At 40.6% G+C, this 11,777-nt stretch overlaps 1 protein-coding gene across 1 annotated transcript; it reads left to right on the top strand.

The window, feature by feature from the left end:
• The first annotated feature begins 3,170 nt into the window (after positions 1-3,170).
• LOC139458048 (platelet binding protein GspB-like) lies at positions 3,171-10,344 on the top strand. The gene is made up of 6 exons (XM_071239362.1): positions 3,171-3,208; positions 3,265-5,602; positions 5,795-6,871; positions 9,016-9,046; positions 9,841-9,938; positions 10,275-10,344. Exons 1-6 carry the CDS (start codon positions 3,171-3,173, stop codon positions 10,323-10,325), a joined length of 3,633 nt encoding a protein of 1,210 aa, XP_071095463.1. The 3' UTR covers positions 10,326-10,344.
• Positions 10,345-11,777: the final 1,433 nt, after the last annotated feature.

The raw sequence follows: 11,777 nt of genomic DNA, 5'->3' as shown, positions 1-11,777 counted from the left end.
AATGTAATAAAGGGTTTTACAGGGTGTACAATGTATGTTTATGAAAATGCATTTCTGATAGCAAGAGGTCAAGAATGAATAATTTTGCCACATTTCTGTCAGCTTGAAATTGCGGGAAAGCTACGTTGATTGAACACTGTTATGTGGCAGTGAATGATATTGTTAAATTGTTTTACTTTGTTTCTGTTATGGTTCGGTAGAAGCTCATTGCATTTCTTTGGACAGTTGTCAGGAAAGTAGTGCTGCTTAATGTATACAGCTTTAAGGAAGTTACTATATTTAGATGCTTGTGTGATGTGGAATATTCTGTAATGTTCTAGTGCCGCTAATAGCTTAAAAACGTCACACATTTCATTACATCACGACCAGCTTTCTTGTGAAGATCACTCATCACCCCTGATTGCATACTTAGGCCCATCTCGGAAGCTTGACCACAGTCGCCGCTGGTTGAATGTACAAGTATCACTGACTTTTGCTATCTCAGCTGTATTTTTGTAGTTGAAAACTGACCATTGCCATCCTATTATGTATTGCCATTGACTATTGTAATACAACTTTATTATGTACTGCCATTGCAATAGCTGTGCAGCAGCTTGTTTTGATTTGTAAACTGAGTTAATTTTGTAATACATTTGTTGATTGCACACAACTTGTTGGTTGTTGGTTGTTGGTTGATTTCACACGACATTCGTTTGCTTACAGATTCCCTGGTTAACATATTCTTTCAATGTAGGAATCAGCAACTAACAACCAAGGATCTCTTGATTGGAACTGACACTATGACCAGTGTTCATCTTGATTCCAAATCTCAGTCACCGGATTTTTTAACGTGCTTATGCCTTTCTTCGATTTTTAGTCATAAGTAGACTAATCAAAACCAAATACGTGAAATTACAACAAAAATATGTTTCTTGAATTATTTTTTTGTGAAACAAAATGACAATATGTATTTCTTACGCTATAAATCTATTTACATAGTTAGAAAATGTCTTTGTCAAGATTGTTACAATCTGTTTCAGATATGTCACTGCTACTTCATGTTCTTCCCAGCACGCGTTATGATGACAAACTCAAGAAGTCTTTCATAGACCAACTGTCTCTCCATGTTGAACTGAACAAGGAACTGTCCCCGACTGTTTCACCGCCGATCATTGTGATATTCCGGCCTCAAGGCAGACCGAATGATGAATTTGATGGCGTGGTTCTACCTTTCCTTCGTAACTGTAAGATTTGTTTTAAGTGAAAACTGTACTGTTAGCGAGTGCAGATGTTCACTGATTTTTTTCTGCCTGAAATAATGCCGATGCGGCGTTAAATTTTAACGAATTCTCATCTGTATAACATTTTCTGTCATTCTGTTGTATGCAAACAGTGGACTTATCTGATCCGGTGAATGTTAAATTAGGGAATATTAAATAAGAATATAAAGAATGATTAAATATTTCATTGTGTCATTAAGGCTTATTATGTCTTCCTCCCTTTTGAATGTGAACCGGTCGAGGCAAAATCACGTTGAAGCTGGTTTCTAAACAATTTATTGATAACATGCGCCCTGGGCATATACCGACTTCAGGTAAGTTACTCGATGATTTCGGTTTTGATGGGTCAGGTTATGTTAAATATATAAGGCATATATATGTTATACAGTATGCCACTCAAAGAAATTAATGAATTACAACATCAAGGCTTTTCACAGTTAGAACTAAGGAACGTTATATCTTCATCAATCCAACTACTGAATGACACTTAAGGAATGCTGAATTCTTTAAAGTCTGTACACTTACTAGAGGATGCCATATAAATCATATGAATATTATTAAGCATTTTTCTGTTACCAAGGTTCTTTTTCATGTCTTTATGTTATGTCAACCTCCTTGTAGGGATATATTTCTCCTCACTGCCTTCGCCACGTCACAGCGGTATGGTCGTGGCTTCACTCCAGCTTGTGCATCAGGCATCAAGTTCAAGGACAAACTCTTTGTGACATCCGGACATCTTGATACACAAGTTAACAAGTCCACATTTGAGAGCCTTGGAGATATCTTTGTGAAAGAATATAACTTTAAGGTATGTAAGATTCACAAATCAAATAGGATAAATATTCTTCAAAGATTTGGCAGTTTGGACCCACATTGAAACTAGCCATCTGTTTGTATAATACTGTAACCGGGATTGTGTAGGTACACAGGAAGGCCAGAAACAGGCTACGTGTGTGAGACTTTATTCCTTTGTCTATTGAGTGATAGACAGCCTGAAACACATGTATAGGGAATAAATACTAGTTCAGGATAAACATATACACATATATGAATAAATACAACAAATTAATATCACAAATCTATTCTATTACAAAAGGAGTAATTCTAATATCGTTCCTCAGAAACCATACTATACAGAAATAATGACATTGTCATCAACACATTTAAATTGAGGCAATTTACATTAATACCATTACTACTCAGTACATGAAAAATAAATCCTTAAAACATGATACTGACACGATCGTTGACGTGCCCTGGTTGTTTTGAACTGCAATGGCTGACGTGAAAGTAGCTTTTAGTATTTTAAATCAAGCCAATCAAGACAGAGAAAGACAAAGAACATAAGACAGGCAATTACACAACACAACCTGTCACCCCTTGACGTGACAAAGATCTTAAAATAACTATAGGCTAACACTTGAAGATTCTATTAGAGGTAAAACTATAAACAATCATAATTCTCACAACCTGAAATGACAACAACCAATATACATGAAAATTTATATCTGACAAAATACATCGCATGAATTGATTGAATTTGATATTTAGTAGTTTGTTTAACGTTTTAGCAGATATCTGATGATCAATCACAACCAGAAAAGGACGTGGGATCAGTACATCTCTTTCGGGGCCAAGGTAAATATCCGTTCATATTCACGTGTACGCACTTTAAAGAGCTGTACTGACACATTTAGTAAAAATAAACATTTTTATAACACACTGTTCTAACAGATCCCATTTCTTTTGAATGAGATATATCAATAATTATACGCAACACTTATTACATCTACTGTCTTTCAGTCACAGCGCACACAGGGATCTCAACTGGGTTTGTTGCCAGCAGTCACAGGGACATTTTCAACCCTAATGATAATGTTGCCCAAGGGGACAGAGACAACCCTACTGATAATGTTGCCAGCAACCAAGGGGACAGAGACAACCCTACTGTTAATGTTACCAGCAACCAAGGGGACAGAGACAACCCTACTGATAATGTTGCCAGCAACCAAGGGGACAGAGTCAACCCTACTGATAATGTTGTCAGCAACCAAGGGGACAGATTCAACCCTACTGATAATGTTGCCAGCAACCAAGGGGACAGAGTCAACCCTACTGATAATGTTGCCAGCAACCAAGGGGACAGAGACAACCCTACTGTTAATGTTGCCAACAGTCAAGGGGACAGAGTCAACCCTACTGATAATGTTGCCAGCAACCAAGGGGACAGAGTCAACCCTACTGTTAATGTTGCCAGCAACCAAGGGGACAGAGTCAACCCTACTGTTAATGTTGCCAGCAACCAAGGGGACAGAGACAACCCTACTGTTAATGTTGCCAGCAACCAACAGTGCAGAGTCAACCCTACTGTTAATGTTGTGAACAGCCAACAGTGCAGAGTCAGCCCTTCTGTAAATGTTGCCAGCAGCCAAGGGGACATAGGCTACCCTACTGTTAATGTTGCCAGCAGCCAAGGGTACAGAGTCAACCATTCTGTTAATGTTGCCAGCAGCCAAGGGGACAGAGTCAACCCTACTGTTAATGTTACCAACAGCCAAGGGGACAGAGTCAACCCTTCTGTAAATGTTGCCAGCAGCCAAGGGGAAAGAGTCAACCATTATGCAAATGTTACCAGCAGCCAAGGGGACAGAGTCAACCCTGCTGTTAATGTTACCAACAGCCAAGGGGACAGAGTCAACCCTTCTGTAAATGTTGCCAGCAGCCAAGGGGAAAGAGTCAGCCCTTATGCAAATGTTACCAGCAGCCAAGGGGACAGAGTCAACCCTACTGTTAATGTTGCCAGTAGCCAAGGGTACAGAGTCAACCCTACTGTAAATGTTGCCAGCAGCCAAGGGGAAAGAGTCAATCCTTCTGTAGATGTTACCAACAGCCAAGAAGACATAGGCTATCCTACTGTTAATGTTGCCAGCAGCCAAGGGGAAAGAGTCAACCCTTATGCAAATGTTACCAGCAGCCAAGGGGACATAGGCAACCCTACTGTTAATGTTGCCAGCAGCCAAAGGTACAGCGTCAACCATTCTGTAGATGTTACCAGCAGCCAACGGGACAGAGTCAACCCTTCTGTAAATGTTACCAGCAGCCAAGGGAACACAGTCAACCCTTCTGTTAATGTTGCCAGCAGCCAAGGGGACAGAGTCAACCCTAGTGTTAATGTTACCAGTAGCCAAGGGGACAGAGTGAATCCTACTGTTAATGTTACCAGTAGCCAAGGGGACAGAGGCTACCCTACTGTTAATGTTGTCAGCAGCCGACAGTGCAGAGTCAACCCTACCGTTAATGTTGTAAACAGCCCACAGTGCAGAGTCAATCCTACTGTTAATGTTGTCAGCAACCAAGGGGACAGAGACAACCCTACTGATAATATTGCCAGCAACCAAGGGGACAGAGACAACCCTACTGTTAATGTTGCCAGCAACCAAGGGTACAGCGTCAACCCTTCTCTAAATGTTACCAACAACCAAGGGGACAGAGTCAACCCTTCTGTAAATATTACCAGCAGCCAAGGGGACAGAGTCAACCCTACCGTTAATGTTGTAAACAGCCCACAGTGCAGAGTCAACCCTACTGTTAATGTTGTCAGCAACCAAGGGGACAGAGACAACCCTACTGATAATATTGCCAGCAACCAAGGGGACAGAGACAACCCTACTGTTAATGTTACCAGTAGCCAAGGGGACAGAGTGAATCCTACTGTTAATGTTACCAGTAGCCAAGGGGACAGAGGCTACCCTACTGTTAATGTTGTCAGCAGCCGACAGTGCAGAGTCAACCCTACCGTTAATGTTGTAAACAGCCCACAGTGCAGAGTCAATCCTACTGATAATGTTGCCAGCAACCAAGGGGACAGAGACAACCCTACTGATAATATTGCCAGCAACCAAGGGGACAGAGACAACCCTACTGTTAATGTTGCCAGCAGCCAAGGGTACAGCGTCAACCCTTCTCTAAATGTTACCAACAACCAAGGGGACAGAGTCAACCCTTCTGTAAATCTTACCAGCAGCCAAGGGGACAGAGTCAACCCTACCGTTAATGTTGTAAACAGCCCACAGTGCAGAGTCAACCCTACTGTTAATGTTGTCAGCAACCAAGGGGACAGAGACAACCCTACTGATAATATTGCCAGCAACCAAGGGGACAGAGTCAACCCTTCTGTTAATGTTACCAGCAGCCAAGGGTACAGCGTCAACCCTACTGTAAATGTTACCTGCAGCCAAGGGGACATAGGCTACCCTACTGTTAATGTTGCCAGCAGCCATGGGGACAGAGTCAACCCGTCTGTAAATGTTACCAGCAGCCAAGGGGACAGAGTCAACCCTTCTGTAAATGTTACCAGCAGCCAAGGGAACAGAGTTAACCCTTCTGTTAATGTTGCCAGCAGCCAAGGGGAAAGAGTCAACCCTACTGTTAATGTTACCAGTAGCCAAGGGGACAGAGTCAACCCTACTGTTAATGTTACCAGTAGCCAAGGGGACAGAGGCTAGCCTTCTGTTAATGTTGTGAACAGCCAACAGTGCAGAGTCAACCCTACTTTTAATGTTGCCAGCAGCCAAGGGGACGGAGTCAACCCTTCTGTTAATGTTACCAGCTTCCAAGATGACAGAGTCAACACTTCTGTAAATGTTACCAGCAGTCAAGGGGACAAAGTCAACCCTACTGTTAATGTTACCAGTAGCCAAGGGGACAGAGTCCACCCTTCTGTAAATTTTACCAGCAGCCAAGGGGACAGAGTCAACCCTTCTGTTAATGTTGCCAGCAGCCAAGGGGACAGAGTCAAACCTACTGTTAATGTTACCAGCAGCCAAGGGGACAGAGTCAACCCTTCTGTTAATGCTGCCTGCAGCCAAGGGGACAGAGTCAACCCTACTGTTAATGTTGCCAGTAGCCAAGAGGACAGAGCCAACCCTACTGATAATGTTACCAGCTGTGAAGAGGACGAGGTCAACCCTTATTTTAATGTTACAAGCAACCAAGGGGACAGGATCAACCCTTCAGTTAATGTTACCAGGAGCCAAAAGGACAGAGTCAACCCTTCTGTTAATGTTACCAGGAGCCAAGAGGACAGAGTCAACCCTTCTGTTAATGTTACCAGGAGCCAAGAGAACAGAGTCAACCCTTCTGTTAATGTTATCAGCAGCCAAGAGAACAGAGTCAACCCTTATGTTAATGTTGCCAGCAGCCAAGGGTACAGAGTCAACCCTTCTGTTAATATTGCCAGCAGCCAAGGGGACAGGATCAACCCTTATGTTAATCACTGCAGAGACAACCCTACTGTTAATGTTGCCAGTAGCCAAGGGTATAGAGTCAACACTACTGTTAATGTTGCCAGTAGCCAAGGGTATAGAGTCAACACTACTGTTAATGTTGCCAGTAGCCAAGGGTATAGAGTAAACCCTACTGTTAATGTTGCCAGTAGCCAAGGGGGCAGAGGCAACCCTACTGTTGCGGACAGATTACGGACTGCACGGGAAGAAATGAAGAAAGAGACAACTGCTTTGCAACGGGAGGTGGAGGCCCAGTTCAGGTTGCCACCAGGGATACTTCTTCGATTGCTTGAAAAGGTCGTGACATATCTGGAACAGGAACGAGAGGTAACATAAATCTCATGATCATGGGTATAATACTTTTTGTCATCATCCATATGTTTCAAATTGTGCTTGTCAAACTTATATATTTCTTCCTCTGAAACAGTGTAGGTTTAACACATGCTTGTCCATTCTATATCCCTGTAGACATCCTAGGTCAGAATAATTCATGTATGTCACCCGAAATGTTTAAAGTTAGGTTGTTGCTGACTGTATGTCATTATGCCATGAAGTCATATATTATTGCTTATGCTTTCAGCTTCTGCCGTTTAAATTGAAAAGTTCTGACTTTGCGATCACAGGCGATCCCACTGCTTCATTCTACAGATTATATTATTTACTTAATCATTAGTACAGTGGTTAATTGTTTCAATATATACCCTTCAAAAAAAAGAAACGGAAAGCCAGATTTGTGTGAGGGAGGAAAATACATTTATACGGGAATCGTACACGGTATTGAGCCAAAATGTTCGTGATAGATATGTGTAGATCATATTCAACACATGCTTGCCGTAAAAAGGCGACTATGCTTGTCTTAAGAGGCGACTCACGGGATCGGGTGGTCAGGCTCGCTGACTTGGTTGATGCATGTCATCGTTTCCCAATTGCGATCGATGCTCATGATGTCAATCACTGGATTGTCTGGTCCAGACTTGATTATTAACACAGACCGCCGTCATATAGCTGGAACATTGCTGAGTGCGGCGTTAAACAGAAAACATTAAAGTGTAATTTTTTAGCTAATGTTTCAATAGTTTATTATTATTTTATTTCATTTTGTGTATATCGATAAATGATTGAAATACATCGCTTCATGTTCCACAAAGATATAGCATTGTGAGTGCTTTCTAGCCCAAGACACCGAATAGTTTATCCACGATATCAGCAGGAAAGTTTGCAATAGGCATTGGTGAAAGTCACCTTTCAACAGCGGATCAAGCATTTTTAAAAGGGAGGGGTCAAATAACAAAATTCTTTCTCAGTGTGTGTTGTCTACTAGGTGATTGTCATCTCAGTTATCGGATCATAGGAAGCGTCCAAGTTGAAGGTCACCTACCATCAATAACGCGTATGCCCCCCGTTGGAATCGGTAGCGGCCTGACATGTCCTGCCTATGGAAGAGACGAGTATGTGAATCGCATACTGGGGAATGGTAGCCCACTCGTCCTGTAACGCAAAAGCCTGGTTGACGTCAGCGTAGTCGTCTATCCATATCATCCCGAGGTATCGGGTTCAAATCCTGGGATCTGGAGGGCCAGGAGCAAACATCAATGTTGGTGTTGTGTAGACAGGCTCTTTTGATCCGTGTTGTGCGTTCTGCGTTCTTGGACGGGGATGGTTACTCTTGTCCGTCTCGACCTTGGCCAATCACGTGTTGACCCATGCTGTATAAACCGATCCCTTGTGATGGTGCTGGGCGCTACGTTAAAATCCTTTGCTACAACTGATCGGGATTCCCCTGCCTGCAAGCTGCCTATGACGTTATTTCTTTGCACTTCTGTTAATCTTCGCATGTTGTTGAACTGTCACTGTTCGATTGGCAATCAAAAACCCTGCACTTAGTTACCGTTAATATAGCTGCTGCACGTGCAGTGCTAGCAGCTCCATGGCCCTTTTGTTAAGACACTGGGTACGTTTTTTTCCGAATCGTACGTGTTTCCCGACTAATGATTTGCATGTCTACATTGGGATCATTTTGATCCAGGAAACGGTCTTATTGATTCCAAACAAATTTCAAACAATTGCTAGCCAGATAGAGATTGATGTTTATGTTAATGTCAAAGCAAATTATTCCATCATCTGTTGAAATGCGTGTTTTTTAGAAAGAGTGTTAGTGTTTTAGATAAGTATATCATATATAACATGCATATATAATTACTAGTTAAACTTCGAGAAGGGAAACCAAGACTATGTGTCAGAGAGAGAAATGGAATTACTTGTTATACAAAATACTACTACCCTCCATGTGAATGAGTGAGTATGGTTTAACACCGCTTTTAGCCATATTCTAGCAATATCAAAGCGGGGGACACCATGAAATGGGCTTCACACATTGTGCTCATGTCGGGAATCGAATCCGGATCGTCAGCGTCACGACCCTCCATGTATTTCAAGAGATGTTTCACAAGATAAATTGTTATATTTTTCAGGCTGCAGCAACTGCAGAGATAAGGGAAAGATGTAAGTCCCAAACGGAAGATTCTGATCAGAGAAGTAAAAACAGAAGTAACGTAATTGTAGCGTAAGCATATGATGGGTCTTCAATGAAACAGTTAATGAGACTCTAAATTCAATGTACGTTTAACATGTAACCATTATCAGTATAATGCTGAAAAAACAGAGTTTTCATACACCTTTAAATCTCTTATCAATGGATTAAATATACGTTTCGTGATGCTTCAATAACAATTATGAACATCCCTCATGATTGAAAAATCAGTATTTCAATTCTTTATATAACTTATTATTTTGATACAGAATTGACCTTACACACTTAATGATAATTAAGCTAATTTTAGCTTCTTGAAGAGTACGTGCCTGGGAGATCTCTCAGATCTAGCTGCCAGGCCCTACTCTCTGTGCCTAGTGTTAGAACGGCGACTTTTGGAGGTCGGTGTTTCGCCAAAGTTGCCCCTGACCTATGGAATAGGCTGCCATTGGATATTAAGACATTGAAAGTCCTACTTTGTTCCGATCTTTTCACCAAATCTTTCTTAGAGTATTGAGGCTTTGTGTTTTCCTAGCTGTGTAATGTCTCTTTTTTTTTGTAGACTCAAATGAAGCGCTTTTGAGCATTTCTTTGAGCTGGATACCAACGCTTTATAAACTGTAGTCATTATTATTATTATTATTATCATTATTATTATTATTATTATTATTATTTATTTTTATTATCATTATTTTTATATATTTTTTAATTTTTTAATTGTTTCATCTATGTACAAGGATGTGACAATGATTCAAATTATCTTCAGCTCCGCCCCTGCTTAGAGTCGATGTGGCCAGCAAGATAGAGAAGCAACTGACACTGGATGAAGGATCAGTTAATAAGATCATAACATCTCTGCTAAAGGTACCATTCACTTTTGGGCTGTTATATAGAACTGTGTTCAGGTAATTCTGGTGCTTTTATCCACTTGGAGGCACTTTGTTACACATATGATACACCATAATTATTTCAGTGTTATTTTTCCCGTAGCTCGGAGTCATGCCAAGTGTAAATGTATTCAAAGCTTGTTGAGTTTCATTTGGAGAACACAAAACAAATACAAACAAAATCAATGATACAGCAGATGAACTGATCTGAACTGATGAGAAGTAGTTGTTTCTCATTGAATGTTTTGTAGCTGAGCGATGATGATCATGTGGGAGGAAGGCTACGGTGTGATCTGTTGATTGGTCCTTTCAGGTGAAGCCAGATGTGAAATGGTATAGCGGACTGAAGAAATGGTGGCATTAGGGACGCTGAAGAAAGTTGTTGTGAAGAATATTCATATGATGCCTCTACGTGAGCAGCTTGTAGGCAAACATGTTTAGGCAGAGGAACTAAATCATCATGAGTGTGCGAACTGGTTGAGGCGATATATACATAAAGGATGTAGTTGTCTTATCCAGCAACTTTCAAGGACATTTGCAGCAGGTTAGGCGAATGCTATGCACCCATCCATGATCTCAAATACCTAGTGAAATAGTCATCAAAGTTCCATTGTTTTCAGGCAACAGACTCTAAATATGAGGTTTTATATATCATACCAGACTGGATATACTTTAGGCTAGATCAGGCAAAAGCAAACGAATATGTATATCATGTGAGACACATAGAGTGAATAAGCACCTTTACACTATATTCTAATCATTCATATCAACTTTAACTCGCCTTAAACAGGTGAAACTCAAGGGGTGTAGAAATGACCACCAATGGATATTGATCCACTACCCACGAATCCACGAACAACGGATCCCAGCACTACTACAACTTAATTTTATTGAACACAAATTATTTAAATTCAATGTGTTTACAAACAAGAAAAACAATTGTTATACACTCTATACTGTCTAAGATTTGAGCAAAGCGAGAATCCTAGATTCACGAACAAGAAAATGTTGCCAGACATCTAGATTCCTGCATATTGTACCACAAGGTTGACATTCAAGAAAAACTGTAAATATATTGCAATAGTTGCTGTTATCGTTGCCCATGTCATCTAGCAATAAATGAAGTGTTGGAAAATAAATACTTGACAGCTAATGTCGATGATATAATTCTGTTGTACGGCACCAGTGTAAATAACTGACATTGTAGCCAATTGTTGAACTTAGGCCTCTAGACACTGAACAAGTTCATCCTTAATGAAGAGTGCTATTGTGACAACTTTTTATCTCATCAACCAGAAAATACATTTAAAGAAAAATATTTAAGAAGCATATCACATAGAAAGGATCGCCTAAAGGCTGCTCTTTTGTATACATTATCTAATGTATAAATGTATAGTGGAAATCAATTGATTTAATATCTCTTGTATATTTTTTACATTGATTAAATATATCCTTTAAAACCAAAGGCTCTGCTAGTTTGCCATTTAAAGCATACATTGAGTTCTTTACTTGTTTCAATTAAGGTATTATAAAATTGTCGGCCTCCTTTACTATGATTTGATGTTAATCATAATGCAAGACATGTTCTTGGAACACCTACACTATAGGTTCAAATTGTAGGTGTGTTTCAACCTTGTCCTTCATGAGGGAGGAATGTTGGTTGTTGGTTGGTTGGTTTATTGTTTAACGCCGCACTCAGCAATATTCCAGCTATATGGCGGCGGTCTGTAAATAATCGAGGCTAGACCAGACAATCCAGTGATTATTATCATGAGCATCGATCCACGCAATTGGGATCGATGACATGCATCAACCA

Source organism: Haliotis cracherodii, unplaced genomic scaffold (genome assembly GCF_022045235.1).
Source record: "Haliotis cracherodii isolate W230 unplaced genomic scaffold, xgHalCrac1.p SCAF_12, whole genome shotgun sequence".
Lineage (NCBI taxonomy): Eukaryota > Metazoa > Mollusca > Gastropoda > Lepetellida > Haliotidae > Haliotis > Haliotis cracherodii.
This window is presented reverse-complemented; position numbering and strand designations above follow the sequence as displayed.